General features: G+C 49.0%; 1 protein-coding gene across 1 annotated transcript in view; it reads left to right on the forward strand.

Annotated features, from left to right (window-relative positions):
• Positions 1 to 14,646, forward strand: part of adgrv1 (adhesion G protein-coupled receptor V1) — a 981,490-nt gene extending 966,844 nt beyond the window's left edge. Inside the window, exons 89-90 of the mRNA XM_072516264.1 lie at positions 1,959 to 2,136; positions 14,199 to 14,646. Of these exons, the coding sequence (XP_072372365.1) occupies positions 1,959 to 2,136; positions 14,199 to 14,317 (297 nt within the window). The 3' untranslated portion in view covers positions 14,318 to 14,646. The remainder of the gene's footprint in view (positions 1 to 1,958; positions 2,137 to 14,198) is intronic.
• The last annotated feature ends 4,925 nt before the right edge of the window (positions 14,647 to 19,571 follow it).

Genomic DNA, 19,571 nt, shown 5'->3' on the forward strand with positions numbered 1-19,571 from the left:
TAAGATGATTGATGCAGGTAGGGCAGTAGATGTTGTCTATATGGACTTCAGTAAGGCCTTTGACAAGGTCCCTCATGGTAGACTAGTACAAAAGGTGAAGTCACACGGGATCAGGGGTGAACTGGCAAGGTGGATACAGAACTGGCTAGGCCATAGAAGGCAGAGGGTAGCAATGGAGGGATGCTTTTCTAATTGGAGGGCTGTGACCAGTGGTGTTCCACAGGGATCAGTGCTGGGACCTTTGCTCTTTGTAGTATATATAAATGATTTGGAGGAAAATGTAACTGGTCTGATTAGTAAGTTTGCAGACGACACAAAGGTTGGTGGAATTGCGGATAGCGATGAGGACTGTCTGAGGATACAGCAGGATTTAGATTGTCTGGAGACTTGGGCGGAGATATGGCAGATGGAGTTTAACCTGGACAAATGTGAGGTAATGCATTTTGGAAGGGCTAATGCAGGTAGGGAATATACGGTGAATGGTAGAACCCTCAAGAGTATTGAAAGTCAAAGAGATCTAGGAGTACAGGTCCACAGATCACTGAAAGGGGCTACACAGGTGGAGAAGGTAGTCAAGAAGGCATACGGCATGCTTGCCTTCATTGGCCGGGGCATTGAGTATAAGAATTGGCAAGTCATGTTGCAGCTGTATAGAACCTTAGTTAGGCCACACTTGGAGTATAGTGTTCAATTCTGGTCGCCACACTACCAGAAGGATGTGGAGGCTTTAGAGAGGGTGCAGAAGAGATTTACCAGAATGTTGCCTGGTATGGAGGGCATAAGCTATGAGGAGCGATTGAATAAACTCGGTTTGTTCTCACTGGAACGAAGGAGGTTGAGGGGCGACCTGATAGAGGTATACAAAATTATGAGGGGCATAGACAGAGTGGATAGTCAGAGGCTTTTCCCCAGGGTAGAGGGGTCAATTACTAGGGGGCATAGGTTTAAGGTGAGAGGGGCAAAGTTTAGAGTAGATGTACGAGGCAAGTTTTTTACGCAGAGGGTAGTGGGTGCCTGGAACTCACTACCGGAGGAGGTAGTGGAGGCAGGGACGATAGGGACATTTAAGGGGCATCTTGACAAATATATGAATAGGATGGGAATAGAAGGATACGGACCCAGGAAGTGTAGAAGATTGTAGTTTAGTCGGGCAGTATGGTCGGCACGGGCTTGGAGGGCCGAAGGGCCTGTTCCTGTGCTGTACATTTCTTTGTTCTTTGTTCTTTGTTTGTTGGCTGCATCACAATTTGGTATGGCCCAAGACCGTAAGAAACTACAGAGAATCGTGAACACAGCCCAATCCATCACGTAAACCCCTTTCCCATCCATTGAGTCTGTCTACACCTACCACTGGCTTGGGAAAGCGGGCAGTCTAATCAAAGACCCCTCCCACCTGGGTTATTCTCTCTTCCAATTTCTTCCATCGAGCAGAAGATACAAAAGTCTGAGAACACACATTAACTGATTTAAAAACAGCTTCTTCCCGCTGTTACCAGACTCCTGAATGATCCTCTTATGGACTGAACTGATCTTTCTAGGCATCTTCTCTACTGTTGTAGCACTATACTCTGTATGCTTCACCTGATGTCTATGTATTTACATTGTCCTACATTTTTCATGTATGGAGCGATCTGCCTGGACTGTACGCAGAACAATACTTTTCACTGTAGCTCGGTACATGTGGCAATAAATCTAAATCTAACTCTGAGGGTCAAAACACAACTTCAGAGTGCTGCTAACTGGGCCATGCTGGCAAGTTGGATGATCAAAGAACACCATTTTCATGAGAATAGTGTTTGCCATCATGTATCTGTTTGAATTCAATAATACCAAATTTTGTCATGGGTTGTGCAATCCTAATTCTGCTCTGGTTGTTTTAACTTGATTTGTTAAGCTAGCATAAAATATGCTTTTCCCATATGCTTTTTGTAATTGTTCGAAGTTTGCTCTTCCTTTAGATACCTGCTGACTGGGAACAAGCCAGTTTAAGACCTGGCAGTCAAGCAAGCAGTATTTTCAAGCAAAGCCCACAACTTGGCAGCATCTGTGGCATTACAGGAGGTTATACCAACAGCAACCTGGTGGCTGATGAGGAGTCACAGGAGTTTGATGATTTAATATTTGCCTTAAAAACCGGTGAGTGATTGACACATAACTTGATGATGAAAGTGAACATATCTTACTTCACCAGTGGTTAGTCCATGCAAAGACTCCTGTTTTCTGGGGAAACCGAGACAGCAGAGCTGATAGAACAGCAAGGAAGGACAGGAATATTGGATGTTTTTTTATTGCAGTGCCTTTATTGGCAGTGAATCCAGTCTGGCTGATTCTTGCTGTCACTGCGTTCCAAAGATGCGCAGGTTAGGTGGCTTGGCCACACTAAATTTCCCTTAGTGTCCAAAAGATGTGCAGGTTAGGTAGGGTTACAGGGATCGGACAGGGGGTTGGGCCGGGGTAAAATACTCTTTCGAATGGTCAGTGCAGACACAATGGGCCAAATAGCCTCCTCTGCACAGCATGGATTCTATGGATGTGCCAAACCTTATAGCATAAGGTTATAGTATAACTCTGCATATGGTTTCCTTTAGACCCAGATCCTGAGATGTTATTTGGTTTTTACCATTACCAAATAAGTGTGCAAGGCCATCAAAAATGGTTTGAGTTACCTTGGTATGCATCCACTCAGACTACAATGACTCATTGGCCTTTCATGGCAAACGATAATTAGAGAGTTTCATGAGAGGATGCAACATGACTGCTAGTTTACATTCACGTATCCTAGTGATATCATTTGTTCTACTGTTCCAGATTTCTCAGGAAAAAAGAGCCACTGTGTCGACTAATCATCTCTCAAAGTTAAATTTGTTCACCCACATCCCCCTATGCAGTTGCACATTGATGGGTGCGCACAAAGCATGCGCAATGCAACCAGACTTACTTGGCATACTCCTCTTCTCGAGGATTCCCATTCCAAAACTCAGTCATGCTGCCGGCCACCATTACATTTATTTGATTTGATTTATTATTGTCACATGTATTAGTATACAGTGAAAAGTATTGTTTCTTGCATGCTGTACAAACAATGCATACCGTACAGAAGGAAGGAAGGAGAGACTGCAGAATATAATGTTACAGTTATAGCAAGGTGTCGAGAAAGGATCAACTTAATATGAGGTAGGCCCATTCAAAAGCCTGATGGCAGTAGGGAAGAAGCTGTTCTTGAGTCGGTTGACACGTGACCTCAAACTTTGGTATCTTTTTCCTGACGGAAGAAGTTGGAAGAGAGTATGTCCGGGGTGCGTGGGGTCCTTAATTATGCTGGCTGCCTTTCTGAGGCAGCGGGAATTGTAGACAGAGTCAGTGGATGGGAGGCTGGTTTGCGTGATGGATTGGGCTACATTCACGACCTTTTGTAGTTTCCTGCCATCTTGGGTAGAGCAGGATCCATACCAAGCTGTGATACAATCAGAAAGAATTCTTTCTATGGTGCATCTGTAGAAGTTGGTGAGGGTCGTAGCTGACATGCCACATTTCCTTAGTCTTCTGAGAAAGTAGAGTCGTTGGTGGGCTTTCTTAACTATTGTATCGGCATGGGGGGACAGGCTGTTGGTGATCTGTACACCTAAAACCTTGACGCTCTCGACCCTTTCTACTTCATTCCCATTGATGTAGACAGGGGCATGTTCTCCACTACGCTTCCTAAAGTCGATGATAATCTCCTTCGTTTTGTTGACATTGAGGGAGAGATCATTGTCGTCGCACCAGTCATGCCGTCGCATTGTAAAAAATCATTTACAACTGGTGCATGAGAAACCAAAAGTAAAAAATATACATGAAAAAGAAGCATTGTGTGACATGGATAAAGTTGACTTGTCAGTTTCATGGTCTCCAGCAACACTAAAGTGCACATTTGCATTGACTGCTATTCACCTGACATTCTGCACACCAAAACAACAGGAAATGGTTGAGCCCACCAGAAAATGCACTGGTACATCACAAATTTCCAGTAACCCAATTACCACCTATATGACAGAGTGAGAAAACTTCAAGTTAAGCTACTTCCGCTAGATTTTGTTTTATTCTTTCATGAGATGTGGGTGTCGCTGGCTGGGCCAGCACTTGTTATCCATCCCGAATTGCCCTTCAACTGAGTGGGTTTCTAGACCATTTCAGAAGGCAGTTAAGAGTCCAGGACCAGGACATTGCTGTGGCTCTGGCCTCACATGTAGGCCAGACTGGGCAAGAATGACAGATTTCTTTCCCTACACGACATTAGTGAACCAGATGGGTTTCACAATGATCCACAATGGTTTCATGCTCATCATCAGATGTTAATGGCAGAGTTTTCTCAAATTCAAATATTGCCATTTGCCATGGTAGCATTTGAACCCAGGTCCACAAAGCATTACCCTGGATCTCTGGATTCCCAGTGACACTAACACTACCCCATCACCTCATCTGAAGAAAGTATTGTCACTAACTCTGTGGGCTGGATCATCTTCCAGGTTTTCTTTGCGGGGGGTGGGGGAGAGAGAGAGGGAGAGAGTCAGTCACTCCGATTTTCACAGGGAACCCTCTTAATTGAATTCCACCTAATAAAGGTGTTGGATGGGCTCTGGAAGCTGCAGTGCCAATCTGAGGCATTCCAGCTTGAGAAAAGTAGAATATGTAATGGAAGGTGAGTAATCTTTTAAATCTTTAAGTAAAAATAGATTCAGCAGGCAGGGAGAGTCTCTACATACCTGCCAGATAAATAGACCCCTGCGGATTGAAAAATCTTAGTTGGGCTCCTTTATTTGGCATTAATTACACCCTTGAGAAGAGTTAATGAAGGGGGTGGATAGTCCTTTTGGCTCTGATCCTGCATCCACAAAATGGCCAGTGCAAGGAATGGCATCAGGAAGCTAGCACACCAGCTGGCACATAGATTTTCAGGCCCCATTTGCCTCTGTTCTGGCCCCTGGCAGAACGCACAAATTCAACCCTCTAACTTTCAATCCCCTTTCTCAAACGGTAGCACTGCACTTTCTTCAAAAATGCCACTTATTCACGTGACAGCAAGACGGTGAGTTAGCTCAGTGGGCTAGACAGCTGGTTTGTAATGCAGAACAAGGCCAAAAGCACGGGTTCAATTCCCGTACCAGCTGAGTATTCTGAATTCTCCCTCTGTGTACCCGAACAGGCGCCGAAATGTGGCGATTAGGGGCTTTTGCAGGGGCTGTTTAGCACACTGGGCTAAATCGCTGGCTTTGAAAGCAGACCAAGGCAGGCCAGCAGCACGGTTCAATTCCCGTAACAGCCTCCCCGAACAGGCGCCGGAATGTGGCGACTAGAGGCTTTTCACAGTAACTTCATTGAAGCCTACTTGTGACAATAAGCGATTTTCATTTTCATTTCATTATTCCTGATTCTACTACTTCATCTGGAACTTTGTTCTACATTCCACTATCCTGCAGAAGAAAGGTTTTTTTCTCTAATCTCTAGTCTTAATTGAGGCTCATTAAGCAAACAGTCCTCTTTGGTCAATGGATCTACATTTGCAATGCTTCTGGCCTCAGCTACATCTTTGGTTCTTATGGAACTCTGAAAAATCCCAACCAAAGTATCACAAATGTCACTTTTAATTTCTTGAGAAACCTAGGATGCATCTCATCTGGCGCAATAGCTTTATTGATGTTTAATCATTGTACACAGAACAGTTTTACTAATTTTTGTTGTATTCTTTGGCACCAAATGAACGTCAGAGTTATGGGTGAGAATTTTAACTCCTGGGCACGCAGGCGACTTACATGAGAATGGCAGTGGCAGCCCCAGAATCTCATTAACTTGCCACTGGCTAACTTTCTACCCACGTAGGGAGGGAAGACAGTAGGAAATGTGTCACAAAAAGTGCCCAACATGTCCAAGGTAAGCTATTTCTAAGATTGTGTGTATAAATACTTGGGGCGGGGAGGGTCTTCACTTGACATGCTGAAGGAGATTTTTTTATGCAGTCCAATCAGCCTCCATTATAAGAAGCTGCATTATGGAGTAGGTATCGTTCAGCGGTCTAGACTAGGATCCAGATGAGCTCCATCTAAATGCTAATTCATCACAATGTCCAGGTCATTAGGCATACCAGCATCAAGGAAATTATTCCTCTCGTTATTGCTGCCCATTCTGAATCAGTACTAAATATGATGTGGGCAAAGTTTCTGTCCTAGCCAGCCATATGTATGCTGCACGTAAACATGATTCAGAGTGGTGTGCCGATAGAAACACAAAAAGTTAACATGCAGGTGCAACAAGCAATTGGGAAGGCAAATAGTATGTTGGCCTTTATTGCAAGGCAATTGGAATATAGGAATAAATAAGTCTTGCTATAGTTGAACAGGGGTTTGGTGAGACCACACCTGGAATACTGTATGCAGTTTTAGCCTCCAAATCTAAGGAAGATAGTCTTGTATTGGAAGTGGTGCAGTGAAGGTTCTCCTAGATTGGTGGTGAAGGGATTGTCCTAAAATGGGAAAGAAGATAAATTGGCCATATATTCTCTGGAGTTTAAAATAATGAGAGGTGATCTAATTGGAACATATAAAGTTCTGAAAGGGCTTGTCAGGGTTGACACCGTCGTTGTCTCTGCTGACTGAAGAAACTAAAACATTAGGGCACAGTCAGTCTCAGCATAAGAGGCCAATCATTTATGACTGAGATGAGGAGTAATTACTTTACTCAAAAGGTTGTGAATCTTTGGCCACCCACCGCCTTTTCATGTAATTTTGCCAACATTCCCACCTCCCAGTCTATCCCCAAGGGTTGGTAAGATTCAGCCCATTGCAGCTATTTTTCCGATCATGGAATTATAGAATCACTACACAGAAAGAGAGCATTCGGCCCATCGAGTCGGCACTGCCCTTTGGAACGTACCATACCTAGGTGCAGGCCCCCCCATATCTTCTTAACGCAGCAACCCAACCTAACATGACCTTTTGGACACTAAGGGGCAATTGATCATGGTCAATCCACCTTACCTGCACATGCCTGGACTGTGGGAAGAAACCAGAGCACCCAGAGGAAACCCACGTAGACATGGGGAGAACGTGCAAACCCCACACAGACAGTGATCGGAGGCCGGAATTGAAGCGGAGTCCCTGCAACTGTGAGGCAGCAGTGCTAACCACTCTGCCGCCCCAAATCAGAAACCTGTTTGCTAATTGATTTCATGACATTGATGTCCATTAAATGTAGATCTCTATAAAGAATTATTCGGTGTAGACTTACAGCGTAGAGTTTTGTGGGAGTACAGTCATTATATACCAGTATTCTATTTTAACAGTAGTAAATGAAAGGTGTATGCTCAGCATGTGTTATGGGACATTAAGGGCTATTCAGGTATGAGTCAAGTGCAGCTCTTAAAATAGACATCACTGTAATAAAAGCAATTTATATATGCACTTTGTGACCTAGCAACATGGCGTAGCAACTGCTATGATTCATAAATTGGACCTAGTGCTAAAATTCTTTGCTCCTGATGGGATATCATCTCCTTGGGTGGCCCTGCTTTTTTAACTAAATGCCGGTACATACAGTATTGATATAATCAAGTGACTGTCAGCAAATTATCAATTTTGATTCTGTTGGATCTTACAAAGAGAACTAAAATGGATATGGAATATATAAAGTTCTTCAAAAGAAGGAAAATATTACATGACTTTTAACAAGGCCTGATTACTTACAGCCTGTGGTGGTATGTATTAGGGGTAATACGGTACACCACGTGTCGACAGGCTATTGGTGGACGGATGCCAGGTCCTGATAGGATCTGCCACCTACTGGACTCCACCCAGAAATGCCAGTATAAGAACCCAGTTTTACCCTCCATTTCCCTCAGCAGTTGCATTCTGTAACCACGCTGCTGGGGATAAAGTTCTGCTTAATAAAGCCTTCAATTGACATTACCTCAACATGCCTCGCGTCATATTGACGGTGCTACAATTTATTAAGCAGAACTTAAATTGAAGAAAACGACGTGGGAACATGGAGCTCCGAATCACCCCGGAGTGCCGGCGCATCGCACCCCAAGCAGCTAACTCGGCCTCTATCTTCAAACACTGGATGGCATGCTTTGAGGGCTACCTCCGAACGGCCCCCGGCACACCGACTGACGAACAAAAGGTGCAGGTCCTCTATTCCAGGGTGAGTCCTGACGTCTACTCCCTTATCGAGGACGAGGACGGTTTCACCGGTGCCATCGCTGCGCTGAAGGATATCTACATCCGGTCCGCCAACCAGGCTTTTGCTCGCTACCAGCTCGCCACACGACGGCAATTTCCGGGGGAATCGCTGGACGAGTTTTATAACACCCTGCAGATCCTGGGTCGAAACTGCAACTGCCCGGCGGTAACAGCGAGTGAACACACAGAGCGCCTGGTCCGCGATGCGTATGTGGCAGGTTTGGCCTCTTCCCAGATACGCCAGAGGCTTCTGGAGAAAGAATCTCTGGGACTTACAGAAGCTCGGGCCCTGGCGGCATCCCTCGATGTGGCCTCACGTTACGCCCGCGCCTACGCCCCTGAACGCACTACAGCCCCTTTGGCTCCGTGGACCCCCGCTGCGGTCGACTCTCCGACACCCCCCCACCCCCGCAAACCTGCGCGACCAAAACACCAGACCAACCGGGGGGGGCCCCGCTGCTATTTTTGCGGCCAGCCGAAACACCCTCGGCAGCGATGCCCAGCCCGCGCGGCTACCTGCAAAAGCTGCGGGAAGAAAGGCCACTACGCGACGGTGTGCAAGTCCCGCAGGGTCGCCGCTATCTCCGGGGAAGAAACGGGACCACAGACCCAGCCCCCCCAGCGATCCATGTGTGACCAACGGACGCCGCCATTTTGGACCCCGGACGCCACGAGGGAGAGATGGGCGCCGCCATTTTGTCCACCCCCGACCGCACTCGATCTGTGGACGCCGCCTTCTTGGCTGAAGGACCCCGACACAGACGGCCACATACTGCCTGATTACGATGCTCAACTTCAACAACCACGTCTGGCTTCGACGACCCTCGACCAGTCGCGACCCCGGACGCTCCAGACTGCAACCACTACAGTCCTAGTGAATGGCTATGAGACGCCGTGTCTTATCGACTCTGGGAGCACGGAGAGCTTCATTCATTAGGACATGGTAAGGCGCTGTTCCCTCGTAAATCGGCCAAGCACCCAGAAAATTTTCCTGGCGGCGCGATCCCACTCCGTTCAGATGACGGGGTTCTGCATCGCTAACCTAACGGTGCAGAGGAGGGAGTTCGGAAATTACCGGCTGTATGTCCTCCCCCATCTCTGTGCGCCCACACTCCTAGGGTTGGACTTCCAATGCAACCTCCAGAGTTTAACATTTAAATTTGGCGGCCCTATACCCCCACTGACTGTCTGCGGCCTCGCGACCCTCAAGGTTGAACCGCCTTCCTTGTTTGCGAACCTCACCCCGGATTGCAAACCCGTCGCCACAAGGAGCAGACGGTACAGCGCCCAGGACCGAGCATTTATCCGGTCCGAAGTCCAGAGGCTGCTGAAGGAAGGCATCATCCAGGCTAGCAACAGTCCCTGGAGAGCCCAGGTGGTAGTTGTTAAGACCGGGAAGAAACAGAGGATGGTCATCGACTATAGTCAGACCATCAACAGGTACACTCAGCTAGATGCGTACCCTCTCCCCCGCATATCCGACATGGTCAATCGGATTGCACAGTACAAGGTCTTTTCCACCGTGGACCTCAAGTCCGCCTACCACCAGCTCCCCATCCGTCCCGGTGACCGCAACTATACTGCCTTCGAGGCAGACGGGCGGTTATACCACTTTTTAAGGGTTCCATTCGGCGTCACGAACGGAGCCTCGGTCTTCCAACGAGAGATGGACCGAATGGTTGACCAGCACGGTTTATGGGCCATATTCCCGTATCTCGACAACGTCACCATCTGCGGCCACGACCAGCAGGACCACGACGCCAACCTCCAAATATTCCTCCAGACCGCTCACGCCCTGAACCTCACTTACAACAAAGAAAAATGCGTGTTCCGCACCGATCGTCTAGCCATCCTGGGCTACGTAGTGCGTAATGGAGTGATAGGCCCCGACCCTGAACGTATGCGCCCCCTCATGGAGTTCCCTCTCCCCCACTGTGCCAAAGCCCTGAAACGTTGCCTGGGCTTCTTTTCTTATTACGCCCAGTGGGTCCCCCAGTACGCAGACAAGGCCCGTGCACTAATCCAGTCCACTACTTTTCCCCTGACGACAGAGGCATGCCAGGCCTTTAGCCGCATCAAAGCGGATATCGCAAAGGCCACGATGCGCGCCATCGACGAGTCCCTCCCCTTCCAGGTCGAGAGCGACGCATCGGATGTAGCTCTGGCGGCCACCCTCAACCAAGCAGGCAGACCTGTGGCCTTCTTCTCCCGAACACTCCACGCTTCAGAAATCCACCACTCCTCAGTGGAAAAGGAGGCACAAGCAATAGTGGAAGCTGTGCGACACTGGAGGCATTACCTGGCCGGTGGGAGATTCACTCTCCTCACTGACCAACGGTCGGTTGCCTTCATGTTCGATAATGCACAGCGGGGCAAGATCAAGAACGACAAGATCTTGCGGTGGAGGATTGAACTCTCCACCTTCAATTATGAGATCTTGTATAGTCCCGGAAAGCTGAACGAGCCATCCGATGCCCTATCTCGCGGCACATGTGCCAATGTACAAGTGGACCGTCTACAAGCCCTCCACGAGGACCTCTGCCACCCGGGGGTCACTCGTTTCTACCACTTCCTTAAGGCCCGCAACCTCCCTTACTCCGTCGAGGACGTCCGAACAGTCACCAGAAACTGCCAGATCTGCGCTGAGTGCAAACCGTACTTTTTCAGGCCAGATAGAGCACACCTGGTTAAGGCCTCTCAACCCTTTGAACGCCTCAGTTTGGATTTCAAAGGCCCCCTCCCCTCCACCGATCGCAACGCGTACTTCCTGAACGTCGTTGACGAATACTCCCGTTTCCCTTTCGCCATCCCCTGCCCCGACATGACAGCGTCCACGGTCATTAAAGCCCTCGGTACCATTTTTACACTGTTCGGTTTCCCCGACTATATCCATAGCGACAGGGGGTCCTCCTTTATGAGTGACGAACTGCGTCAATTCCTGCTCAGCAGGGGCATAGCCTCGAGCAGGACGACCAGTTACAACCCCCGGGGGAATGGACAGGTAGAAAGGGAGAATGGAACGGTCTGGAAGGCCGTCCTGCTGGCCCTCCGGTCTAGGAGCCTCCCAATTTCCCGCTGGCAGGAAGTCCTCCCGGATGCCCTTCACTCTATCCGGTCCCTGCTGTGCACCACCACGAATCAAACGCCTCACGAGCGCCTCCTCCTCTTTCCTAGGAAGTCCTCCTCTGGAACGCCACTTCCGACCTGGCTAGCAGCTCCGGGACCCATTCTGCTCCGGAAACATGTGCGGGCGCACAAGTCAGATCCGTTGGTGGAACGGGTGCATCTCCTTCACGCCAACCCGCAATACGCCTATGTGGAGTACCCCGATGGGCGACAGGACACGGTCTCCCTGCGAGACCTGGCGCCCGCCGGAGCTACCCACACCCCCCCAACGCCAATCACCACCTCCTCACTCCCGCCGGTTCATCCCGCAGCCATCCCCTTCCCGGGGGGGTCGGTTCTCCTCCCAGACCCCCCCAGGAGTAAGGACACAGGGGACAGCGCTACGCTCCCAGAGTCGACGGGACTCGAGCCAGCGCCATCACCACCACGCCCGAGACGATCGGAAAGGACGACCAGGGCGCCCATCCGGCTCATCGAATCACTTTAACTCGCAACATTTTCAGTTATTGTGTCTTGTTATAGTTATGGCATCATGCCGACCCTGTTTGGCCCGTTGGCCCAGTTGAAGCGATAATTTTGTGTTTTGTTCAAAGTTACGGCACAGTACCGACTCTGTAAACCCTACCATCATGTGAACCACCATCCCGCCGGGTTTTTTTTCAACAAGGGGTGAATGTGGTGGTATGTATTAGGGGTAATACGGTACACCACGTGTCGACAGGCTATTGGTGGAGGGATACCAGGTCCTGATAGGACCTGCCACCTACTGGACTCCACACAGAAATGCCGGTATAAGAACCCAGTTTTTCCCTCCATTTCCCTCAGCTGTTGCATTCTGTAACCACGCTGCTGGGGATAAAGTTCTGCTTAATAAAGCCTTCAATTGACATTACCTCAACCTGCCTCGCGTCATATTGACGGTGCTACACAGCCCAAGGAGCATTGTGTTCAAGGGCATGAGTTTCAGTTTGGTCGCTGCCTCCACTGGCATCTACACTGGTATCTAGAGTATATACTGGAGGCTCAAAAGGTTGAGAGACACAGAGAACAATAATAGTACAATGCGTGCTACCCCAACTATTCAGAAAATAACTTTTGTCCTTGCTGTATAAAGAGCAATATTCAGTTGCAAGATGTGCACTGCATTAGAATTATTTAAATGGCCAAGCACAAAATTGCAGGTTAGGTATTTTTAACAACTTCTGCTCCTGCAGAATCTGGAGGTGCTCCGGAGTGTTTTTGCAAATGTCATGGTGAGTTCCTGGATTTGACAGAATGTGTTGCAGTGTTCTTGCAGGCTGAACAGAGGATTAGGTAACCTGTTGACTCAATGGCTATAACAGGTATGGAGTAGCAGTGGCAGTTTCTGGGTTTTCAGAATTAGGGAGATGGAGCAGTGAATTAGAGAATAAATAAAAGTGAACCTGTTTCCACTGACACAGGGTTTGGCAACATGAGGACACAAATGTAAGATGATTAGCTAAAGAACTAAAGGCCACACTTGGAATACTGTGTACAGTTCTGGTCACCCTATTATAGAAAGGATATTATTAAACGAGAAAGAGTGTAGAAAAGATTTGCAAGGATACTAACGGGACTTGATGGTTTGAGTTAGAAGGAGAGGCTGGATAGACTGGGACTTTTTTCCTTGGGAGCGTAGGAGGCTTAGGGGTGATCTTATAGAGGTCTTTAAAATAATGAGGGGAATAGATAAAGTAGATAGTCAACATCTTTTACCAAAGGTAGGGGAGTCTAAAACTAGAGGGCATAGGTTTAAGTTAAGAGGGGAAAGATACAAAAGGGTCCAGTGGGGCAGTTTTTTCACACAGAGGGTGGTGAGTGTCTGGAATGAAGGCAGTAGTAAAGTCAGGTACAATTATGTCTTTTAAAAAGCATTTGGACAGTTATATGGGAAAGATGGGTATAGAGGGTTATGACCAAATGCAGGCAATTGGGGCTAGCTTAGTGGTAAAAACTGGGCGACATGGACAAGTTGGGCCGAAGGGCTTGTTTTCATGCTGTAAACCTCTATGATTCTATGACCTCTATAGGTGACATGAAGAAGCTTTTCTTACTCAGCAAGTTGTTGTGATCTGAAATGCACTGCCTGAGAGAGTGGAAACAGTTTCAATAATATCATTCAAAAGAGAATTAGCTAAGTACAAGAGAGAAGAAGAACTACAGGGCTGTGAGAAAAGAGCAGGGAAGTGGAATTAATTGGATGTCTGTATTAAACAACCAGCACTGTCGTGGTGGCCTGAATGGCTTCTTCCAGTGCAACTTTATTTGAATATTCAATAAAAAAAGTATAAAACAGGAGCAGTTTTTAAAAGTAGGTGGGTGAAGAGGACGCTTTGTGCACAGAAGCAAGGATTTTGAAGTCAACACTTTAGAAAGGAACCTGTAGAGCCCGGCAATGAAAAGGAAAAGCACAAATTTGTTTTTTGCTAGGATAAGGGTCATAGAATGTTTGATGAGTTGGAATTTTTCACTAAATCCTGTCCTCATCAGTATTCACACGTGTTCCTTCCAACAGGAGTTACTGGATAACAATTAGAAGCAGGAACCTTTGCTGATTTTTTAATAACTTTATTCGAGAGACACTGAGACCAATTATGGTTCAATAAGTGCTATCCCAATTTGTCCACCAACTTGCTCAGTATAACATCTGGTTCAGTATCATGCCACATGGTTTATTTATCAACTGAGCCATTTGGAGAATTTCTGTGCTACCATATTCAAAAGGATAACCTTCAAAGGTTTCAGTTATTTCCAGGCCATAAATCCTGGAATTACCTGTTGAAAAGGACAAATATGCCTCTCCGAGTTATTCTGAGTTAATGTTTCTTCTTGTCTCAGGTGCAGGCCTCAATGCCAGTGATAATGAGTCATATCATGGAAGCCAAGATGGTGGAAGCATTGCTAACTCTCAGATTGTGGAGCTCCGAAGAATACCAATAGCAGACACTCACCTCTAACCTTTTGTGCTTTTTAAATCAAATTTGTTCATATTTTTATACTTTACAGGCATACTTCTTTTTGCACTAAAATTTTGCATTTAAAAATGTAGAGCAGTGTTACACTTCTCATGTTTGTACTACATTTTTGTAATGTTCAACTGATGTTGACCTTAGTCTTGAATCAAATTTTAAAAAGCATTTCCTGTAGGGTTTTTTACATAGCTATAGAGAAGTAAATTTTAAGTCACTGTGACTAACTTAGATGTACAATTCATGTAGAATTTAGAACACATTCTAAAATAAAAACAAGCAAAATATGCAGCTTTCTGTAGAAGTAACACAATAAATTGTGTTTTGTGTTTATTTCTGTTAGCGCAAAGGAAAAAACAAGCCCGATTTTTAAGCTATTCCTATGGCATCATACTTATATATCATATACTGACTTAGCTCATCCTCTTACTACATTCATAGAATCATAAAAACGTTATGACACAGAAAGAGGCAACTTGCCCATCGTGTCTGCGCCAACCAGCCTAATCCTACTTGCCAGCATTTGGTCTTTTGCCCTCCAGGTTACGATTCTTGAGCTGCATATTCAGACACCTTTGAGAAGAGTTTTGGGTTTCTGCCTCTACTTGCTATTCAGGCAGTGCGTTCCAGACCCATGCCACCTCTGGGTGAAAAAAGCATTCCTCATCTCCCCTCTAATCTTTCTATCAATCACTTTAGCTCTCTGCCCCCTATTCACTGACCTCTCTGCTAAGGTAAATCCAGTCTGTCCGGGCCCTTCACTATTTTTTTTTGTTAATATATCTTTATTCTCCTTTTTCACATTTTCTGCCAAATTTACACCCACCAACAATAATCAGTCACAAATATGTCAATCCCCATATCAATAACAACAATCCCATCCTCCCACCAAACCCCAAACAGTAGCCCGCATGTTCACACAAACAAATAACAAAAAGGAATCAGGAATCACCCATAGTCACCATCAACACACACCGCCCCCCTCCCCCCAACCAATGTTCGATGTTATCCAGTTCTTGAAAGTGCATGATGAATAATACCCATGAATTATAGAACCCCTCCATCCTTCCCCTCAGTTCAAACTTAACTTTCTCAAGAGTCAAGAATTCCAACAAGTCCCCCCACCACACCAGGGCACAGGGTGGAGAGGCTGCCCTCCATCCCATCAGCATCCGCCGTCGGGCAATCAACGAGGCGAAGGCTACTACAACATTTGCCTCCACACCCGTTTCTAACCCTGGCTGGTCCGACACCCCGAATGTGGCCACCCGGGGGCCCGGGTCCAGTTTCACGTGCACCACTTTAGAAATTACCCTAAAAACCTCCTTCCAGTAATCCTCTAGCTTTGGACAGGACCAAAACATATGAATGTGATTGGCGGGGCCTCCCCCGCAACGTTCACACACATCTTCTACTCCTTCAAAGAATCGGCTCATCCTCGCCCTCGTGAGGTGTGCTCTGCATACCACCTTCAGCTGTATCAGCCCCAACCTCGTGCACGAGGTGGAGGCATTCACTCTCCCGGAGCACCTCACTCCGGAAACCCTCCTCCATATCCTCTCCCAACTCTTCCTCCCACTTTGCTTTGATCCCATTCAGTAGTGCCTTCTCTTCTTCCAAAATAGCTCCGTAAACCGCTGACACTACCCCCTTATTCAGTTCCTCTGTCGTCAGCACCTCCTCCAGCAATGTGGAGGCCGGCTCCTCCGGGAAGTTCTGTATCTCCTTTCTGGCAAAATCTCGTACCTGCATGTATCTAAACATTTCCCCCTGCTCCAGCCCATACTTCGCTTCCAGCTCCTTCAATCCAGTGAACCGACCCCTAGAAAACAAATCTTTCCGTGTCTTAATCCCCTTCTCCTCCAATTTCCGAAAATTTCCATCCCACCTCCCTGGCTCAAATCTGTGGGTTCCCCCGAATCGGCATTTGCCTTGACCTTGCCCCCCAACCCGAAGTGTTGGCGAAACTGCTTCCAAATTCTCAATGAGGCTATTATTACCGGATCCCCTGAGTACTTCCCCGGGGCTATCGGGGGCGGCACTGTTGCTAGTGCTTTCAATCCCGACCCTCTGCACAATCTCTCCTCCATTCTGACCAACTGGGGATCAATTCCTCTGACCCAGCCCCGCACCTTCTCCACATTCGCCGCCCAGTAGTAACATATCAGGTTCGGAAGACCCAAATCCCCTGCCTGCCTTCCCCTCTGTAGTAGCACCTTTCTCACTCTGGCCACCTTCCCTCCCCATATGAACGACGTAATCCTTCCCTCAATCTCTCTGAAAAAAGCCTTTGGCAGGAAAATCGGAAGGCATTGAAAAATAAACAGAAATCGCGGCAACACGTTCATTTTAACAGCCTGTACCCGACCCGCCAGTGACAGAGGGAGACTGTCCCACCTTGCCAGATCAGCTTTCACTCTCCCCACCAAACTAGAAATGTTGTACCCGCGGAGCCGCCCCCCCCCCCCCCCACGCCCGGGCAACCTGCACCCCCAGGTACCTAAAGTGAGTCCCTGCCCTACGGAATGGCAGCCCCCCCACCCCTGGCCGAGACACCACAAAATACTCACTCTTGTCGAGATTTAGTTTGTATCCCGAGAAAGACCCAAACACTCGAAGCTGCTCCAATATCCTCTCCCATGCCGAGCATGATCTGACACTGCAATTGCCAAGTATTCCGACCCCTTAACCCCAGCCAGCAAAGCCCTCCCCACCACAAAAAAGTCGATCCGCGAATATACCTTATGGACTGCTGATAAAAACGAGTGCTCCTGCTCCCTCGGGTGCAGAAACCTCCAAGGGTCCACCCCTCCCATTTCCACCATCAGCCCAGCTAACGCCTTCGCCCCCGCTGATGGGACCAGCGAGCGTGGCCGTGACCTGTCCAACCTTGGCTCCTGCACCAAGTTCCAGTGCCCTCCCCCCTCCCATCAGTTTGTCTGTGTCCAAGTTGGGGATGGCCCCAAACATCTTGGACGAGATTCTCTGACTCCCCGCCGGGTCGGATAATCGCCGGGGGTCGGCGTGAATCTCGAACCCGCCGTCCTCCTAATTCTCCGGCCCCCCAAAAATCGGCACGGCATGAGTCGCGCCACCCGCCTCGGAGAATGGCGGGGTCCGGCGCGACTCATTGGGTGCTGGGGCTGCCCGAATTCTCCGGCCCGCGATGGGCCGAAGTCCCGCCCATCTTTTGCCAGTCCTGCCGGCGTAAATTGGACTAGGCCCCTTACCGGCGGGACCTGGCGTCGCGGGCGGGCTTCGGGGTTCTTGGGAGGGTGCGGGTGGATCTGGCCCCGGGAGGTGCCCCCACGGTGGCCTGGCCCGCGATCGGGGCCCACCGATCCGCGGGCGGGCCTGTGCCGTGGGGGCACTCTATCCTTCCGCACCGGAGGCTGTAGTGGTCCGCCATTCCCAGTGCGGAAATGAAGCCCTCTGCGCATGTGCGGGGATGATGCCAGCTGGCGCTCCCGCGCATGTTCCAACTGGCGCCGGCCGGCGGAGACCCTTCGGCGCTGGTTGGCGTGGTGCCAAGCCCCTTTCCCGCCGGCCGGCGGGGCGCAAATCACTCTGGGGCGGGCCTAACCCCTGAAGGCGTGGAGGATTCCGCACCTTTGGGCAGCCCGACACCCGAGTGGTTCACGCCATTCCGTCCCGCCGGGACACCCCGCCCCGCCGGGTGGGGGAGAATCCCACCCATTCTTTGCGAATCCCACATCATCCCAATTGGGGCCGTATTCCCTTAACAGCACCACTAACCTCCCCTCCAGTGCCCCCGTCACAATCACATATCTACCCCCCTGATCTGCCACCACCTTCTCCACCTGGAAGCGTACTCTTTTGCTGACCATTACCACTACCGCTCGAGCCCTTCCGTCAAATCCCAAGCCTTCCGCCCTCACGCACGCCTCAGCCGCCTCCACTGTCTCGAAATAAAAGTCTTTGGCATCATACGTCACCCTCAGCTTCGCCGGGTATACCATACCAAATCGCACCCCTTTTTTGTACAGTCCTTCACTCGCCCGAATGCCGCTCATATTTTTGCCAACTCCACCGTCAAGTCATGATAGATTCGAACTCCAGCACCATCCCACTGCACCTCGCGCTTCTGCTTCGCCCAGCTTAACACTTTCTACTTCATGCAGTACTTATGGAAGCAGATAATTACTACTCTTGGTGGCTCATTCACCTTGGGCTTCGGCCTTAATGACCGATGAGCTTGGTCCAGCTCGTACCAGGAGGAGTTCTCACCCTCCCCCATCAGCTCTGCCAACTTCTCAGCAAAGTACTCTGTTGGCCTTGGGCCCTCTGTCCCTTCGGGCAAGCCCACAATTCTCAGATTGTGCCGTTTCGAGTGGTTCTCAAAGTTCTCGAGCTTTGCTCGGAGCCCTCTGTTGACCTCCACCCACTCTCCGCAGCTCGCCCCCCGTCGAGGTGAGCTGGTCGCTGTGCTGCAACATGGCCTCCTCCACTTCCTTCATCGTCTCGCCCTGCTCTCTCACCTTGGCCGATGTCTTTGCCACAGCTACCCTCACCGGGGCGATTGCCTCCTCCACCAATGATTTCAATGCGACCGCCGTCTTCTTCCTTAAAGCCTCCATATGCCTCGCAAACTGCTTTTCCAGCTCGACCGCCATCACCTCGGTCATCTTTTCCACCGTAAGTAGTACGGCCCCACCATGCGGTCTGGCATCCGCCATCTTGTCAGCGCTTTTGCTGGCCTTCTTCTTCAAGGCGAACCTGGGTTTTCTTCTTCCTAGCTGCTTTTCGCATCCTCTAACGACTTATTATTTTTTCTTTCTTCTATCCGAAAATAAATAAATAATTATTTTCAAAAATGTTTTCCAAAAATTCCAAAATCAAAAAATCTCTTCCCCTGGGGACCGGACTTCCAACTCCTCAAAGATCCATTTTCAGTGGGAGCCACCCAATGTGCTCTAGTCCCCCTCTACATCGCGTTCTGGACTCGGGCCTGCCACCTCGATTGCCTAGCCTCGTGTCAAGCTCCGCCCACGCATCCGACCTCTGGATCGATGCCTCCCGCTTCAGCCGCTGGACTCCCCCGCGGGGCTCCTCACCGGCTCCTAATCAGACCGACCCGATGCCCGTCCCTCAGGCCCCAAAGGCCAAAGAAACCCGGGAAGAAAGAACCACGGGCAAACCCCCGAAAAAGTCCGAAATATCGCGGACCGGCGGGAGCCTCTTCTCGATGCAGCCACTCCGCTCGCGAGCGCCCTTCACTATT

The sequence above is a fragment of the Scyliorhinus torazame genome, chromosome 9 (genome assembly GCF_047496885.1).
Source record: "Scyliorhinus torazame isolate Kashiwa2021f chromosome 9, sScyTor2.1, whole genome shotgun sequence".
NCBI classification, from domain to species: domain Eukaryota; kingdom Metazoa; phylum Chordata; class Chondrichthyes; order Carcharhiniformes; family Scyliorhinidae; genus Scyliorhinus; species Scyliorhinus torazame.